We start from the raw sequence: 19578 nt of genomic DNA on the forward strand, positions 1-19578 counted from the left end.
GGAACCAGCTGCCAGTTTGGGAGGCAGAGCCTTCAGTTATCAGGCCCCTCTCTGTGGGACCAGCTGCCAGTTTGGGAGGCAGAGCCTTCAGTTATCAGGCCCCTCTCTGTGGAACATGCTGCCAGTTTGGGAGGCAGAGCCTTCAGTTATCAGGCCCCTCTCTGTGGAACCAGCTGCCAGTTTGGGAGGCACTGCCCCCCCAGGAACAAGTCCTGCCCCCCTGAGAAATGCCCTGTCCATCCAAAGAAAACTGTCCAGAAAAAAGGCCACGATTTATTATCTCTGTTTGTGTCTTGTATTGATAGAATAAATGCAGGTGGTGATTTTAAAAAAGCATCTGCAAAGTTTATAGCTTTATTTATTTTTTTGTTATCATGTCTCCCCCCCTCCGTAACCTTAACCCCTTGCTGCTGAAATAAAAAGGCGATTTTCACATTTTCGGATGTTTTTGTTGTATATAATGATCTGAAATGTAACTTAATGAAGGTAATAAAAATCTGGAGTTGGCTGGATGTCTTGCCCCAAGTATCTACTTGAATTTAAACCCTAAATGGAGAAAGTGGAGCATGTTAAACAAAAGCTATTGCATCCTAAAGTCCTGGTCTAAAAAACCTCTCCAAAATAGTTGCAATGGTGTGTTTGCATGCATCATACAAGTTCTACATTTCTTTACAAAAAAAACCCAAAAACGTCATAAAAAACGTCATAAAGAAAATTCCACAGTGTTAACTAAATTGACGGTCAGGATTTATGCTAGTGTGACCATATTTTCATTACCAAATTGAATTATTACTATTGTTATTTTTTATTATTATTATTATTATTATTGTTATGCTTGAAGTTGTAGTAGTGGTTTTCCACCGATTTTTTCAGGTATTGTTTTCTGCCCCCCCAGATGAGCTAACTGCCCACCCACACATGCCATTCTGGTCACACCTCTGGTATCTCTGAAGTGCCTTGACAGAGCCGGCCCAAGGCATATGCCAACTATGCGGTCGCTTAGGGCCCCCACGCCACCAGGGGGCCCCAGAGAGCACCGAGACGATGTGATAAAAAAGTTAATATATACATGAAATTAAAATAACATTGAATAATTCAAACGAAATTGTATTACACCAGAAAAAAATAATAATAATTTTGACAAAATACTAATACTAGGTTAATTTATGCCTCCTGTTGGCTGATGCCACCGTTGGGCAAAATTATTTAAGTATTTAATTTTGATTACAACTTTATTTTTCTGTAAGATAATGTGAATGTCATTTGATTCTATTTTGTATTTGGATTTTGAACATTTTGCACATCTGAAAGAAATTCAACTATTTTACGTGTTTACTATAAATGCAGTCTCCAGCCTGCTGATGTTACTTTCAAATAGTTAAATTAATGACCCATACTTATACATCACTCTTTATGTAGACGTTAATTAAACCATATTTATGAGTTTGCTATCCCTTTAAGGTTAAAAACAAGAATGACACCTTTATAATGTAAGATGATTACAAATAATGCTAATTACTGTGGGTCCGTTACACACATAACAGTGTAGCCTATGGAATAATGAGGCATCTGGAGCTGAGGTGATGGTAGGGGGGCCCCAAATGAAATTCTGTTTAAGGCCCCATAAAGGCTTGGGCCGGCCCTGTGCCTTGAGATGACATTTATTGTGAATTGCATTGAATCAGAAATACATTTTATTACAGGGGGAAATAGTTCTCTAAATATAGTATGAAACACAGATGAGTGTTAGGATTTTTCCATGTGGAAGAAGGATGTTGTCACAGTGCCTCGGTGTGGACACGGCGGCCACACGGCGCAGTGTTCCCACATGACCTGACGCAGCATCAGCTGATGAGCGTGGGCCACCAGCTGCATCAGGTGTGGTCGCAGCGGGGCGGAGAGGTGTTCCGACGGGGCCGAAACCGATTTCTACCGCGGTGCCTGAACACCAGGACCACCGGACAACCGGGGTAAGGCTTCAGATTTCACCGCCACTGGCTCAAAGTTTGTCCGCGGAGCGAGAAGTTTGCTCCGGCGTGTCGACGGGCCAGGTTCAGGCCCAGGCTCCGTCACTCCAGGCTGGATAAACAAATCTGGAAGTTTACTCGGTTATCGGCGCTGGTGCCCGCCTACCGAAACTCAGATTAACGTGTTTATGAACTGTCGAGGACTCTTTATTCCTTTCGGTTGTAATATCCAACTGTTTTAATCATTTTATAGTCGAATACCTCTTTAACGCCGCCACTAACCGGTTAGTAGTTTAATCGCTGGAACTTGGACAGTTTGAACCGTTTGGACCAACGGTCAACTTAAAGTCTGCATCGCTGTGAGTTTCAGAGAGTTTTTAATTGTCTTGGAATCAAAGCCGAATGAAGAACGGTTCATTTTAACTTACGTATTTGTAAAGCTTAATTTTCAGTGCTAATTACCAGACTTTTTGTCAGTTAAATCCGCGACATGTATCCACCCCCAGGGGCTCTTCAAACGGCCAGCGGCTTCAACTCTTTATCAAAAATCGAAATTTTTTATTGAATCAAAAGCAGTTTGAGAGACTTGATGTCAGCCGAATGAAAGATCATGAGTATAAGATTAAAAATATATAGATTTCTATCTATTTAAATCGGTATTATTTAATCTCCTGTAAGGTTTTAGTAAATCTAAACTTTTTTTAAGACGCAGTTTGCGCAGGGCTTGATTAGCTCACTTTTGTATGGTTCCAGGCAGGGGCGATTTTAGGATCTGGTCTTTAGGGGGGCCCAGCCCCCAGTGCTCACAGAGGCACATTATTTCTCACTAATGGAGGCGAACTAGTACATTTATAAATTTTGGAGCCGTATTAGTTTTGCTTTGAGTAGTGTTTTCCCCTACAACATTCAATTTTGACCTCTTCATTTCAAAAGACTTGACATGGATAACAGAGAGCCTGAGACAAATATTGACGATAACTCAACATTTATTTTGGGAAATGTAGAATTCTATGTGTGGAACAGATAGCTTACGACCAGAACAAAATGCCAAGCCGTAGACAACTCTAGCGGCAAGCAGTCGTGTGAATGTGCCAACCAATCAGAAGAGTTGTAGTTAGTAAGTGGACTGGTCACAAGCCTCGTTTTGAAGCAGGGTTGCCAGACACACAAGGTTGCCATATTGGCCAGTCGCACCAAAGTATTGCGCAGGGGCAGAGCAAGTTTTTTGCATAATATAATATTTTTAAAATGTGCTGAGCCAGGGGGTGCCGAGCTATCTCACAGTGGTGCCTTGGCCCCACTAAAAATACCCTAGCCTCGCCCCTGGTTCCAGGCTTTCCTGTGTTCACGGAAAACTGTCGCCGTGTAAGCCAGCCAGCTTCTATTGTTCAGAATAATGATAATTGGTTTAGAAACAATAAGTTAAAGCGAGTATTCACCTCAGAAGGACGTGAAAAGAAAGGAGGCAGAGGTTCTGAACAGCACTGGGATGAGCTGAAAATGAGGGAAATGTCCTCAGAATAGGTGTGGTGTCGTTAATGATGCGGAAACTAAAAGGATCTGCTGAGGAATGTGGAGGAAAAAGGCAGGCAAAGCTTTTAAGAATCCAATTTACAAGCAAATGCAGACTTTAGTTGGCTTGTTTTCTGATTTATTCTTTTGGGGTTGGAGTGAATTTGAATGAATTGAAGGCTGAATGAATAATGTTGGTAGTTTCCATCCTTTATGTTCACATTTTTATAATCATTTCCACTTCGGTGTAACTGCCCATGCTGCCTTTATTGCAGCTGTGCATGAGAACATCTCTGCCCGGTGGTCTCAGAGGGGGATGTGCCGCAGCCTTGGTGCTATCAGAGAGGAGAATATGCCACAGCCTCCACATAATCTGCCCCAGACAGGCAGGAGGGAATGTCTCATGACTCTGTAAACAAAACGCGAGCCTCCGCCTGCTTCTCCCATAAAATCCTGTAAACGGGTGGGTGCAGATCTGGAGTAAAGCGGCGATGGCGGCTGCGTAGTTTGGCTGTCGGGGAGCTTGTCTGGAGTGCAGCAGCTTCCTCGGCTGAGTTAGAGGACAGAGAAGGTAAAGCAGGATGAGGAAGTTATATTTAGTGACTCAGCTGTTGTTTTTAGGTGCAGCCAGGGAGGATAGGAGGGGCACGAGCTGCACAGGGCAACCAAAAATGAATCGATCATCGTGCCCCTGTGCCTGGGTCTAACCCAGGGGTGCCACATCAAGCCCATAGACACCACCACTGCATTTTTTTTGCATTTTGATCACCCTAAACTAGATCCTGTATGGAAACTACAATAGTTACACTGCTGAAATCTGGATGGAATTATTCTAAAGAGGCTATAAATTCATTGAAACCTTGTTTGGGATTTGTGAAACCTTTTTCTGATTTGTAAAAATGCAGAACAGGGCCGTTTTACAGCATTTTTTTGCATTTTGATCGCCCTGAACTAGATCCTGTATGGAAACTACAATAGTTACACTGCTCAAATCTGGATGGAATTATTCTAAAGAGGCTGTAGATTCATTAAAACCTTGTTTGGATTTGTGAAACCTTTTTCTTTTTTTTGTGAAAATGCAGAACAGGGCCATTTTACTGCTTTTTACTGTATTTTTACTGCATTTTGATCGCCCTAAACTAGGTCTACAGAGTCTTTAAAACACATTTTATGATTTGTTAAAACTTTATTTGGTCATTGAAAATTCAAAAAGGTGAAATCATCTTGCTGTAAAAAGTGTAAAAGCATCCCCCACGGGCCCACGGTCTAACCTCTTCTTTCCTCCCTCTTTGCTTAGCACCTCTGCATCCTGAGCAGCAGAAGTGAGAGCTCCACTCGTGCCAACAGACGGGGAACAGGTGACTCTCCACCTGACCGCCAGAGGAAGTGAAGGGAAGCCGAGGGATCCATTAGAGGAACCTGTGCTGAGCTGCAGGGGGAAAGAGGAACGTCTCAGTGTTGATGGAGCCGTGAGTCCTGGGAAATAACTGGATTTATGACCAGTGCCACGGCTGCTGATTCCCTCTGTCATGGAGATGTGAAGCCGCTGCAGTCGGCGTGGGACCGCGTCCAGGAGCTGGAAACCCCCTGCAGGGGCATCACTGGCTGGAACTGGAACTGGAACCAAGGTGGAAGCATGCAGCCGGCCGGGCTCTGAAGCATGAATCATAGAGGCCTGGTCCTGAACGCGCTGCTTCGGCTTCACCCCCAGAGCAAAGAGGACCACATGAACACGTGAAGTGGAACCGCGGCACACGGCTGAACGTTCAGGGCAGAGATTCCACTGAGATGTGCTCACCGCGGCCTCGCTGTGGCCTCCACGCTGCGACCAGCTAAAAGTGCACGTGCACGAGGGAAGGGAGAGCACGTCCTCACATGAGACTGAGTTCACTGGGAAACCCAACCAGAGGCCATTCAAATGGCAGGGAAAGACTACAATCATCTCTTTAAGCTGCTCATCATTGGAGACTCCAGTGAGTACATTTTAACTCATTTTAACTCATTTAAAACTCTCCCACAGTCCAGTTCTGCTCTGTAATCCAGTTCAGATCCCTCACACCACACATCTGTTCCCTTTAGACTCGGACTGGAGACCAGCGCTTGAAATGATTCGTGTAGAAATCAGGTTTTTGGAGAGTTTTGCTGGTCTGTTAATGGGGCATGAATCGGGCTGGAATACACTGGGACCGTCCTTTTAACTGCTAATTAGGGCTGGGCGAGTTAACTCGTTATTATCGCGTTAATTATTTAACGCCGATAAATATTTTATCGCACATTAACGCAGGTTTTATTATTTATTTTATTATTGTAAAAGTCTGCTGCTCACAGGCTTTTATTTTGTAAAAGTCTGTTGCTCACAGACTTTTATTTTGTAAAACGTCTGTTGCTCACAGGCTTTTATTTTGTAAAACGTCTGTTGCTCACAGGCTTTTATTTTGTAAAACGTCTGTTGCTCACAGGCTTTTATTTTGTAAAAGTCTGTTGCTCACAGGCTTTTATTTTGTAAAACGTCTGTTGCTCACAGGCTTTTATTCTGTAAAAGTCTGTCGCTCACAGGCTTTTATTCTGTAAAAGTCTGTCGCTCACAGGCTTTTATTCTGTAAAAGTCTGTTGCTCACAGGCTTTTATTTTTGTAAAAGTCTGTCGCTCACAGGCTTTTATTCTGTAAAAGTCTGTTGCTCACAGGCTTTTATTTTTGTAAAAGTCTGTTGCTAACAGGCTTTTATTTTGTAAAAGTCTGTTGCTCACAGGCTTTTATTTTGTAAAAGTATAGCCGCTTTCGGACAGACCGTTCTAAGAAAGTAGTTATCAGAACTACCCTCCTCGAATTTCGTTCTGATAACTATCCTTCCCCAGCGGAACTGTTTCAGTCTGCATTCGCACATGAGTCGGGACCTGATAGGGACTGATGCGCCGCGCGCAGCCGTCTGCTTCAGTGACGTGTTAGCCGTTAGCCGTTTAGCGCTACATTCAAACACAAAACAAAACGGTAAAAGTAAGGAGAGTAGAAAAAACGCCACCAAGAAGCTAACATGGAGAGCGGGGAGGCCACTGTGTTTATGGTCTGCATGATGGTGATATTAATCATGGACAATCACATCAGGCGTCTAATATCGAGGCTGGAAAAGCTCACAGAGAGAGTCAGGAGACGATACTTTTTTATTTCATGAAGGAAGAAAGGAGAGCAGAGCGCTGCAGACAAATGAGACCAGTGTAAGTTTAACTTATTAAACACCCGCCGGTTGTGTCTGTGTCATATGAGGAAATATTTCAGCCGTGATAGCATGACATGGGGCGTAGCTACCGACCACCACACACCTCCGTTAGATTAGTTCTATAGAACCATGAAAAGACCCGACCTCGGAGAAGGAGCTAAATAGTTATAGGAACTGAGGGAGAAAGCCCCGAGTTCCTGTATGTCCGAACACGGGAGAAAACGGCCCCGCGGATTGAAAGGTTATTAGAACTGCCAAAGGTTCCTACAGTCCGAAAGCGGCTTATGTTGCTCACAGGCTTTTATTTTGTAAAAGTCTGTTGCTCACAGGCTTTTATTTTGTAAAAGTCTGTTGCTGTCTGCTGTGGAACAGGAAAAGAAAGTAATCGGCGGATCCACCAAACATGGAGAAGGGTACGGAACTTTTACTCGGCCATTTTCATTTTAAAGTTCTTCCAGACGGCGGAGTCGACAGAACCAAAGTCATCTGTAAACACTGCCGAATTGTCTTCTCAGCGTAGTAGTTCCAGTCTAAAATATCACTTAAAGGCAAAACACACAACTGATAGCAGCAAGTCATTCAAGGAAACAGACAGTGGAGCGAGGCTTCTACATAAAAACTACAGAAAGATGCTGATAAGTGTGTTTGCACAACAAATGTTATGGCACTTTCATTCATATGGCAGCACATTTAAAATAAAGCTAAATGCTAAAAGCTATACACTACTTTTGGATTCTGCGTACAAATGCGATTAATCGTGATTAATCAGGGAAATCATGTGATTAATTAGATTAAACATTTTAATCGTTGCCCAGCCCTACTGCTAATATGCATCCTCAGCCCTGCAGCCTCAGGCTTTCGCTTCACATGAACAGATGAATCGCAGATATGTTGAGGTTCCCCCTCAGATGAGTCGGCCATCTTGTCCTGTTGAGACTGGCAGGGGGCAGAGAGATGTGGTGATGAAAGCTGAAACACCCCACAGGGTCACATCTGTCCTGTTTCAGGCTTCCTGAAGTGTGTCACTGCTCCAGAAAGCAGTGGAAGGTGTGTTTTTCTGCCTGAAACCAAAGTTTCTGCACACTCACTAAACATTTCTAACAAAGGAGAGTGAGGTCACTGAGGGGAAAGATGCTGAGAATAGAGTCTGAACATTGAGTCTGTGTGATGATGTCATCACAGGAAGGAATGTTCATATTCAAAATGGCCGCCCTCTGAGGATGGAAATCATTTCCCTTTAGGATCAACATGAAGACCGAACAGCGTTCAGCTGGTTGAACACGTTTGGAGTAAAATACTGTGACTTGTTTCTGTTTGAGATGGTTTGACCAGACAGGTCCACCTTCTGCAGGTTCACCACAAACGTTCGGAGGCAAAGAGGACGAAGATCCTGAAGAATTTTAGAGCGAACGGACCGGAAGCCAAAGCTCCCTGGTGTCCTTTTGGCTTCAGAGTAGAAGAACCGAGTTTCTGGGATTGTTGTGAGTCAGCTGAGGTGCTGATGAGACCGAACGTCTTCCTGAGGAACGCTTAAAGGAGTTCATGTTGGGTCCGAGGTTCTGCCAGATGTTCTGATGCTGTGAGTGCATGGCATGATGAACCAGGACAGAACCTCAGTTCTGGGTGATTGTTTAGCTTGTGTCTGACAGGCTGAAACCTGGTGACTCAGACCTCAGACTGTCCCGACATGGCAGCACTCGTACCTCTGCCTCCTTTCTCTGTTAGTCACCGAGCTCCCAGCAGCATCTGCTCAGAGTTAGGTCAACACTTTGCTGCTCAGCTTTCACTCTCTTTCTTCTTCTTGTGTAAAACAGATGCTCTCTGAATTAAAGGGTGAGCCCGTGGATATCGTACGTATCTGCCCGTAGAATAAACCCAAAGCACTGGAACTGCTTCCAGGCCTGCTGCGGGTGGTGTGATGAGCTGAAATAAGCGAACCGTTCTGAACCGACCCGTACCGGACTGCATAGTGGAAACAGGGCATAAGTGCTGGACCAGTGGTTTTCAAAGTGGGGGCCGCCAAGGGGCGCTAGGGGGGCCTCAGAAAATAAAAAAATTAGAATTAAATTTTTTTTAAACGTCATTATAAAAAATAGTCACTTTTTTTAATCAGTATTGTAAAATACAACTTATGATAATATATCATATGGAAATGTTATTTGCCATGCTTGTCTTTCTGATTGGCTGCAAGCCAAAACATCGTAGACCTGGCGGTTTGCGCCTGTTCTGCAGCTGCTCTGCTCCTCAAGCTAGCGTGTAGCTAGCTTAGCCAAAATGGACAGATTTTTGACTTGGAAGAGACAGGGGCTGTTTACACATACCCGGGTATTTTGAAAAACGAAGACCTTTCCCTTCGTTTGTGCCTTTCGTTTATACACAAACGGAGTTTTTTCCTCCGAAAACGAAGCTAAAAAAAAACTCCGGCAAAAGTGGAGATTTTTTAAAAACTCCTCTAGCGTTGGTGTGTAAACTGGTTGAAAGAGACGAAAACGGAGTTTTCAGAATGGAATGCGGAGTTGTCGTCATAGTACAGAGCCCCGCCCCTATCTGGCAAGCATGGAGGTACTAGCAGCATTTCTGTTGTTGAGAGCTATACTCGCATGTGTGATTTTGAAAATTACAGTCATACAATGTATTGAACAACAAAGGCGCATTACGGCGCGGAGAGCAGCAATTGCGGAGCTTCTGTTGGCAGACAGAGCCCGGCCATACCACCGTCAGGCTTGGCGTAATTTAACAGCTCCCGATAGAGTATTTATGCGGATCAATGTAGACGTGTTTTTTTTTTTTTTAAACGGGGCTGTGTGCACCAAGTTTTTTTTTTGAAAACGAAGGTTAGAAAATATGCGTTTATCAAAATACCCGGGTATGTGTAAACAGCACCTGAGGCTATGTACACACACGTAGCCGGGTATTTTTAAAACCAAATATTTCCTCCCCTCCGTTTATAAAATAATCTGTATCCACATTACCTCGTTTTCGAAAAAAAAAAACACCTTCCACACATAACCGAACATCTGCGTTTTCACCTGTCTTGACAACCCAAATGCATTTGCTGTTTTGCGCAATCTGCCCTCGTCAGCTAAATAATAAACTGTGCACGCAACTTTTTTGAGCACACTGACAGGTGATCGCATGACAGTGGACTGCCCCTCGATATGAGGACGTAATAATTCCGACAGCGACAGCAGTGAGGACCGGGACATGCGGAAATTGTCACGCCATTCCTCTGGGAGTACGACTTGGGCTTGTAAAATCAAGGCAGTAAACAGCGCCTGCACAATAATAACCACCACAGTTCTGAAGGCATCCATGCTTCTTCAGTAAACAAAGGTCGCACGTTTGACGTCAGAGCAGATTTGTTGTTGTTTTGGCGCATATTGTGACGTTCGAAAACGCAAAACTCCGGTTATCTCTGTCTACACGCAAATGCATAAACAGAGTTTTCAAAAATCTTCACTTTGCCCGGAGTTTTTAAAAACATTCGTTTACGGTGCGTTTTTATGCGTTTTCATGTGGATGACAGGTCCAAACGTAATATATTCGTTTTACCAGATACCCGGCTACGTGTGGATGGGGCCTGAAAGAACTGGCCGACTAAAATCAGAAAGTATGAGGCAGCAGACATTAAGTTTGGCTTGACAGCCATACAGAAAAATGGCCACGATTGCCCGAAATGCGTCCTCTGTCTGGAGACCCTCTCACATGAGTGTTCAAAACCTTCGAAACTTCAGCGTCACTTGATACAAAAACATCCGGCAGACTTCTTCAGACGTAAAGAAGAGCATTTAGTCAGGCTGGAAAGGTTTGGGAACCCCTGTGCTGGACAGTTTTGCTCACAGAAGCAGTGAGGCCTTCATGCTGATGGTTGTTGGAAGATGATTCTGATCATCGGAAACTTTCAAACCTTCAGACTCATTCAGGTCGATTCTTTCTCGACATATTTCACCAGGTGGACCCTCAGGTGTGCTGATGCTGCTGCTCTGAACACTCTTTGTGCTTTCTCTGGATCAGCTCCTCAGGTCTCTCAGGATCTGTGTAAATCACACGTTTAAAGTCCGACCTTTGCCCTGGTTCCAGGCTTTGTTTCGCTTCTCTTATCTCTTGGACCCGCCTCTGCTTCTTTAACTGGAAGGAAGCCGTCTCATTATGCTGCGAGCTTTCATTTTCTGCCGCTGAATGTGAGTCCCAACAGGTTTAACTGGCTAATCTGATCTCTGTTCCCTCCCCAGATGTGGGGAAAAGCAGCCTCCTGCTCCGCTTCGCAGACAACTCCTTCTCTGGTGAGTGGCCACAACTTATTCTGCTCCTTTGTTGGCAGAGGTGGAGGCATTTTATCCCGGTGACTCATCTCTTCTTCAGGGTTTCAGAGCTGTGCTGGCATGTTCAGAGCTGCGAGGGGGGGGGGGGGGTGTAGAGATGAAGCAAGACTGAAAACTACCTCAGATGTACAGATTAGTGACATGAAACCAGTTCAACACATTTCTGACATTTAGTATTTGAATTGCATTCATCTGGTCTCTTCATACACTTATTATCTGTTTATTATCTGTTTATTATCTGCTTATTATCTGTTTATTATCTGCTTATTATCTGTTTATTATCTGCTTATTATCTGTTTATTATCTGCTTATAATCTGTTTATTATCTGCTTATTATCTGTTTATTGTCTGTTTATTGTCTGCTTATTGTCTGCTTATAATCTGTTTATTATCTGCTTATTATCTGTTTATTGTCTGCTTATTATCTGTTTATTGTCTGCTTATAATCTGTTTATTATCTGCTTATTGTCTGCTTATTGTCTGCTTATAATCTGTTTATTATCTGCTTATTGTCTGCTTATTGTCTGCTTATAATCTGTTTATTATCTGCTTATTATCTGTTTATTGTCTGCTTATAATCTGTTTATTATCTGTTTATTATCTGTTTATTATCAGCTTATTATCTGTTTATTGTCTGTTTATTATCAGCTTATTGTCTGTTTATTATCTGCTTATTATCTGCTTATTGTCTGCTTTTTTTCTCTGCTCGTTGTCTGCTCGTTGTATACCCAAGGCAGTTCAGCTCCCGATCAGCAGGCGGCGCTACGTTAGACGACCCAATCTGGCCACGTCTATGGTGAAAGTGGCTGATTGGTTGTTCACCTTCCGGCTCCGTTCCTCCTCACAGTGAACGATGGCGACCGAGAGAGAAAGACTGTTGTTGGAGCTTGTTGATACCAAAATGCAAATAATTTTGACCAAATGTTGACCGGCACACAGTAAACTCTTTCAAAAATGGCGGCGTTGTTGTTCTGAGAGGAAGGAGCTAAACCGGGAAAGTGATTCCGGATATGATGTTGTTAGCCGACCAATCACAGGCCTTGCTGTCTCCGCGAGTCTCCGTCGCCTCGACGGATAGATAGGAATGTTGGAGGGTCTTGGTAGGGGACCATGAATCAGCCTTCAGTCTGTTCTGGATGTTTCCGTCTCACCACTAACAGCCTGAGCCTGATTTGCTCCACATTAATAACACATCTGCCACCTCTGGGAACAGCTTTTCCTGCTTTGTGGGTCTTTGTGTTTTCCTTTGTCATGAGACTCGTTGGTGTCGTGGTGCTTTCTGACGGTCGGCCGCTCTCCCGCAGGCAGCTACATCACCACCATCGGCGTGGACTTCAAGATCCGGACGGTGGACATGGACGGGGAGCGGGTGAAGCTGCAGATCTGGGACACGGCGGGGCAGGAGAGGTTCAGGACCATCACCTCCACGTAATGAAGAAGCTTTCCTCTGGAGCAGGACTGAACATGAAGCTCAGGTGGCCTCAGGTGTTTATTCCGGCTCGTCCGTCTTCTTCACAGGTACTACAGGAACACCCACGGGGTCATCATCGTGTACGACGTCACAAACCCAGAGTCCTTCGTCAACGTCAAGAGGTGGCTGAACGAGATCTCCCAGAACTGTGACAGCGTCTGCAAAATCCTGGGTAGGTCCGGGGAGGAACCGGGGGGAGGAACCCAGGGGGGAGGAACCGGGGGGAGGAACCCAGGGGGGAGGAACCCAGGGGGGAGGAACCCAGGGGGGAGGAACCCAGGGGGAGGAGGAACCCGGGGAGGAACCGGTGGGAGGAACCCAGGGGGGAGAAAACCAGGGGAGGGAAAACCAGGGGAGGAACCCAGGGGGGAGGAACCCAGGGGGGAGGAACCCAGGGGGGAGGAACCCAGGGGAGGAACCCAGGGGAGGAACCCAGGGGAGGAACCCAGGGGAGGAACCCAGGGGAGGAACCCAGGGGAGGAACCGGTGGGAGGAACCCAGGGGGGAGAAAACCAGGGGAGGCAAAACCAGGGGAGGAACCCAGGGGGGAGGAACCCAGGGGGAGGAACGGGGGGAGGAACCGGGGGGGAGGAACGGGGGGAGGAACCGGGGGAGGAACCCGGGGGGGAGGAACCCAGGGGGGAGAGGAACTCGGGGGGGAGGAACCCGGGGGGGGGGACCCATGGGAGGAAACGGGGGGAGGAAACGGGGGGAGGAACAGGGGGGAGGAACCCGGGGGGAGGAACCAGGAGAGGAGGAAACGGGGGGAGGAACCCAGGGGAGGAACCCAGGGGGGAGGAACCGGGGGGGGAGGAACCCAGGGGGGAGGAACGAGGGGGAGGAACCAGGGGAGGAACCCGGGAGAAACCCAGGGGGGAGGAACCCAGGGGGGAGGAACCAGGGGAGGGAAAACCAGGGGAGGAACCCAGGGGGGAGAAAACCAGGGGAGGAACCCAGGGGGGAGGAACCCAGGGGGGAGGAACCCAGGGGGGAGGAACCCAGGGGGGAGAAACCCAGGGGGGAGGAACCCAGGGGAGGAACCCAGGGGAGGAACCAGGAGAGGAGGAAACGGGGGGGAGAAACCCAGGGGGGAGAAAACGGGGGGAGGAACCCAGGGGGGAGGAACCAGGGGAGGAACCCAGGGGGGAGGAACCAGGGGAGGGAAAACCAGGGGAGGAACCCAGGGGGGAGAAAACCAGGGGAGGAACCCAGGGGGGAGGAACCCAGGGGGGAGGAACCCAGGGGAGGAACCCAGGGGAGGAACCAGGAGAGGAGGAAACGGGGGGGAGAAACCCAGGGGGGAGAAAACGGGGGGAGGAACCCAGGGGGGAGGAACCAGGGGAGGAGGAAACAGGGGGAGAAACCCAGGGGAGGAAACGGGGGGGGGGGGGGGAACCCAGGGGGGAGGAAACGGGGGGAGGAAACGGGGGGAGGAACTGGGGGGGAGGAACCCAGGGGGGAGGAACCCAGGGGGAGGAACCCAGGGGGAGGAACGGGGGGGAGGAACCCAGGGGGAGGAACCCAGGGGGAGGAACGGGGGGGAGGAACCCAGGGGGAGGAACGGGGGGAGGAACCGGGGGGGAGGAACGGGGGGAGGAACCGGGGGGGAGGAACCCAGGGGGGAGGAACCCAGGGGGGAGGAACGGGGGGGAGGAACCAGGGGAGGAACCCGGGGGGGAGGAACCCAGGGGGGAGAGGAACTCGGGGGGGAGGAACCCGGGGGGGGGGGACCCATGGGAGGAAACGGGGGGAGGAAACGGGGGGAGGAACAGGGGGGAGGAACTCGGGGGGAGGAACCCGGGGGAGGAAACGGGGGGAGGAACCAGGAGAGGAGGAAACGGGGGGAGGAACCCAGGGGAGGAACCCAGGGGGGAGGAACCGGGGGGGGAGGAACCCAGGGGGGAGGAACGAGGGGGAGGAACCAGGGGGGAGGAACCCGGGGGGGGGGGGACCCATGGGAGGAAACGGGGGGAGGAACAGGGGAGGAACCCGGGGGGGCCGTTTCACTCAGTGGGGTCACATGGCACTGAAAGGATCGGATTATTGGCTAAATTACAATCAGACTGAGTTATTAAGTGCATGTAGACACCTTAATCTGACTAAGAACTGGATCGGATGGGATTAAGACCCCGAGATAACTGGGTTGAAAGTCACTCTAAACCTGCTTGTAGACGCTGAAGCTCGTGGTGAATCAGACTTTGCGTTCTGCGCGTGCTCCAGATGTTTTCCCGGGGTCGTGACCCGGAAGTCAAAGGAGACGATATTCCTGTTGTTGTTGGTGGTGAAGAGGTCAACAGGAAGTGGCTCTATTAGCAACAGCTGGAATGGGTACAGCGCCACCTATCATACCGGGGTATGACACGCTTTGTGCCTCTGATCCCATTCATTCACCGCCAGATATCCAAGGAGAATTACCCTTATAACTCAGTCTTTTTGTAATTTAGCCAATAATCTGATCCTTTCAGGGTCATGTGACCCCACTGACTAACACTCTGCTCACTGTGACATTTCAATAAAAGCCGTCTGCTTGACTTGATGTGAAACAACAACAACAAGCTGTTCCACAGCGTCAGCAGCAGAGATAAAGCAAAAGGAAAATCACTGACTTTAGATAAGACGTCTCTGCTCTGTGAGTCTGCTTCTGTCCCTTTGCTCGATAACCTCCTCGCTGCCTCGGCCGTTTCTCTCTGATCGATGCCTTTAAACCAGAACATGCCGACGTGGCGTCTGGTTTGAAAACGCTTTTAATTCCGCGTCTTCTCACCTGAGGAACAAAAGCAACTCGTCTCACAGCTTCTGCCTTTTACTGACCGCAGATATTCCAAACTCTGACTGGATGAAGGTTCTTACTCTCTGATCTGTGAAGGCGGTTCATCATCTGCATCTAAAGTGTTCTGAAGGCTTTCATCAGTCTCTGATCTGCTTCTTTTCTCAGTGGGAAACAAGAGCGACGACCCCTCCAGGAGGAAGGTGGACACCCAGGACGCTGTGCACTTTGGGGAGTCGGTGGGAGTTCGGGTCTTTGAAACCAGCGCCAAAGAGAACATAAACGTGGAAGAGGTGAGAGATCTGCTCCTTCTTTGGTCTGTAACGGTGTTAAACTGCCCGAGGTGCCGGGTGATCTGAGCTAAAACTGAACGGGGAAGACCTCTGATTGGTCAGATCTTCACCTCCTGGACTGAATAAGCTAGCCTGGGAATTCCCATGCTGCTTTGCACGCGATTTCATTCACACTGCAAAGGCAGCCTGGAAACCACCGCTCTTATTTTTGCCTGAGTTAGGGAACCAATCACAGAACTGACAGCATCCAGCAGCAGATGGAAGGTTTGGACTCTGAACCCGGACTGTCTGATGGGCTCAGTCTCGTGTTGAAGATCATTTATTGACCCTGAAGAATTCTCTAAAAACCACAGATAGAAACTCACATATTCAGGTCCAAGTCTTACCAAAACAGGCTCCCTCTGGGGGGTCGATGTAAATCAATACGGAAGCTTCAGATGTTTTCTGCTTCTTTTACACAAGCTCAGAATATATTTGGAATCTGAACTCCCTATTTAAGGTTTGCTTACCTTCCTATTACATCTGATGAGAAGTCAAATGGAGACCTTTCTATTTTTCTGCCGGCCGGCCACGTGTTTATTTTCTTCTGTCAACACCAGTCAGCGTTATACCTGAGGAAGGGGCTTTGTTCTTTCAGGTGTGTATTCTTCACCCGTCACCTTACTTTGAGTGGTCAGAGCTCTGTAGGCAGGATGGGGATGGGGACTCTGAGTTAACCCCGGCTGTTTGTCCCCATGACCGACAGGCGACCCTGAACTGGATTTAAGGGGTGTAGAAAATGGATGGATCTGAAAAAGCTGTTTTCTGTTGAATGAGTCTTCAGTTTGAGTTTCACCTGCGTTCCTTATAAAAGTCTGCAGCAAAAGGCTTGTGAGTGGTTTAATTGTTGCTGATTGTGGCTAACCCTAACAACCCTAACCTAGGGCTGTGCAATTAATTGATTTTCAATTTCGATTTGGGCTCCCAACGATCACCAAAATAATACAATCGAGAAAAAAACGATTATTTTTAAATTAGTATTAAGTTCTGTTTTGCAAGAACTCGTATCTTGCGTTCTGAATGACACGCGCACATCCGCCCCTCCCGAAGCCTCACACTCTCTCAGCCAGAGGACGGCAGGTCGTGCATCATCCGCCGGAATTAAAACTCAGCGCCAGTAAAGATGGCAGAAGGACGCCAGGCACAGCAGTGAGCAAAAAAGGGAAAACCAACTCCGTTGTCAGGAACAGTTTGGCTTCGAGGAATCTGACGACGAGCAGAAACATGCTACGTGCAAGTTTTGCTATATGGTAGTGGCTGCAACGCAAGGGAACACTACGAATTTGTTCAACCACTTGAAAGCTAAACACCGAGTGACCCATGACAATTTAATAAAGAAACAGAAAAAGCCATCCACAACCCCCTCAACCCAGACATCCATAACAGACTCTACAGCACAAAATGATAACAGATCCCGTTGCCTTTCACTTGGCTACAGATATGCGCCCCACTAGCACAGTTGACAATGTTGGATTCAAGAAAAATGGTCCATACGTTGGATAAGCGCTATGCTTTATTTATTTATTTATTATTGATCATTTTTACTTGAATACTTTTATACTTTTATGTGAATATCTGTTATATTATTTATTTTGATAATTCAAAAAGTGCAACAAATGTCAGATTTTTTTTTTTTTTTTTTTTAAGAATTGTTGAAAGGTGTCTTTTCAGTAAATCCAAAGTCATGTGAAATAATCGTGTTACATAATCGTGATTTCAATATTGACCAAAATAATCGTGATTATGATTTTTTTTCCATAATCGAGCAGCCCTACCTAACCTAACCCTAACCTAACCCTTACCACTCTAACCCTCTTGAGATGACGTTTGCTCCATGTGCCTCAGACTCTGGCCCACGTTGACCTCTCTGCTCTGCTGCTCTGTTCAGATGTTCATGGCGTTCACTCGCATGGTGCTCCGGGCCAAGAAGCAGAGCCAGAACCGAGCCGAGAGGGAGCGCGAGCGCGAGAAGGACACGGTCAACATCAACGCCCAGAAGGACCGCGACCGCAGGAAGAGGGGGAAGAAATGCTGCTGAGACGCTGCTGAGACGCCACGGGACGCCGTGCCTTCGGAGGGGAAGCGTTGGCTTCTTCTTCTTCAGCGAGCAAAGATCACTGAGGGATTTACTGTCTGCCAGCACTGACTGCATGGAGCAGCTTAAAGGACCCTTCTGGTGTTTTTACAGATGGATCATCATTGTGTGTCAGGAAACTGACCTCACTGAGACGCCGGCTTCCTGCACAAACCTGTCAATCATCTCACCCTGTTTCCTGCGTTCCTAAACGTCCTCCAAGTCTGACTGAAGAGCCCCCCCGAGTCTGAGTCTGAGTCGGTTTAATTCCCAGATGAGTTGAACTGAGGATCAGAACTGAACCCTGAACCCTGGACTCGTGCTGCAGGATGAACGTGGACACACTGAGGCAGCTCTCCCTCCTCAGTGACCGTTTGAATGAAACCAGCTCAGGATCACATGATGCCACACAAATATCAGAAAGGTCACTTTCTGTCTCAGTTTTTTGGGATTAAAACTGATGATTAAACATAATTTTCTTCTTTAATCCCATCATCATCATCATGAGATGCTAAGAAAAAGCAACTCTTTGAGCTTCCAGCTCAGCCACCTGTTCATTGTTCATATGGTTTAATAATTAAATAATTAAATCTAAATTAATAATTAAATCTCTTCATTATCTTTGGTTCCTTCAACTGGAAACCCTCCTGGAGCCCATGGAGATGTCTTTGTGTCCTCAGCTGGGACCGACTCGTCCTTTGAGCCTCCTCTGGTAATAAAACAGTTGATCTGTGGTGTTGGCGTCTCATATTCACATATTTACATTCTGACTCTTTAACTGTCGCAGAAACGTGTAAAAAAAACACCAGAATGATCCTTTAACTTAGCCTAAAAAGCTGTTCCATGTCTGTTTTTTTATTTCTACATTTAACCACTGAAAGGGAACCGTTTGATACTAAATTGTAACCGTGTGATGAGCTCAGTCCAGACGTGCGTTGGCCTCACATGAGGGCGGCGATGGAAGGCTGCAGCCTGCTCTAAATGTTCGTCTTTTAATGTCCAGCTGTTGCCTTTGCTAATGTGTCCAAATCCAAATAAAGCAATAAATCCACCGGTTGTCTCTGAATGATTCAAATGAAATGAGCACAAAGCACAGATTGAACATAATTATTATTATTAACATAATTAAGTTGCTGTTTATAAGCGGGTTTAGAGTTGGAGCTCGGAGGCGATTGGGATCATTTTTACTGTTTCAGCTGCTTTAATTGTTTAACCTGGAATTAAAAAAGCTGTGGATGATAAAATAACACCAGAGGATGTGGCTCCCCCTACAGGTGTGGGTTGGAACAGCACTGTGAGCCCTGCACACGCACAGCCGTGTACCACATGTTGAAGAGGCCGCATACAAACCAACCATGAGCTGTGGCTTCGCCTCTTCTGGGCGCTCCGGGGCAGTTTCAGGCTGGAAAAGTGTTTCTTAAGGTTCACAAACTTTAAAACCGGTTTATTCTGGGCTGCATATCTCCACCAGGGTGGAGTAAAGGTCCTGCATCGGTTATTATTCAGCCGGGATCACTGACCTCTTGGCCTGGAGATCCTGCTGCTGACAGCAGGCTTTAAAGGTGACGAGTTTTCCCCTTTTTTAACAGTTTGATTAATGAAAGCTGGTGGCCATCACTTACTGTAAGTCGCTTTGGAAAAGCGTCTGCAAAATGACCGCAATGTAATGTAATGAAACGGGCCAGAATACCTGCTGGTTTAAGCTCAGTGGCTCTCTGTTTCAGCCCTGCTCAACCCCACCTTTTTGGTGAAGTCAGCAGCTACTTCCACATGGAATTATACCCGTTAGAACTGGAGAGGTTCAACCAACACGGCTTCAACGGGACTCTGGTGGTGGAGCGTTAGTTTCTGTATGTTCGTACGTTGGCTGAGGACACGCCGTCATGCTGCTGTGTTGGAAACACACCTTATCCACACA

The 19578-nt window shown here is 47.0% G+C and overlaps 1 protein-coding gene across 1 annotated transcript; it reads left to right on the top strand.

Moving 5' to 3' along the window:
* The first annotated feature begins 1814 nt into the window (after positions 1 to 1814).
* LOC142371516 (ras-related protein Rab-35) lies at positions 1815 to 17645 on the top strand. The gene is made up of 7 exons (XM_075454197.1): positions 1815 to 1970; positions 4777 to 5452; positions 10927 to 10977; positions 12321 to 12444; positions 12535 to 12659; positions 15423 to 15547; positions 17475 to 17645. Exons 2-7 carry the CDS (start codon positions 5398 to 5400, stop codon positions 17622 to 17624), a joined length of 630 nt encoding a protein of 209 aa, XP_075310312.1. The 5' UTR covers positions 1815 to 1970; positions 4777 to 5397; the 3' UTR covers positions 17625 to 17645.
* Positions 17646 to 19578: the final 1933 nt, after the last annotated feature.

This window comes from Odontesthes bonariensis, chromosome 21 (genome assembly GCF_027942865.1).
Source record: "Odontesthes bonariensis isolate fOdoBon6 chromosome 21, fOdoBon6.hap1, whole genome shotgun sequence".
Taxonomy (NCBI): Eukaryota; Metazoa; Chordata; class Actinopteri; order Atheriniformes; family Atherinopsidae; genus Odontesthes; species Odontesthes bonariensis.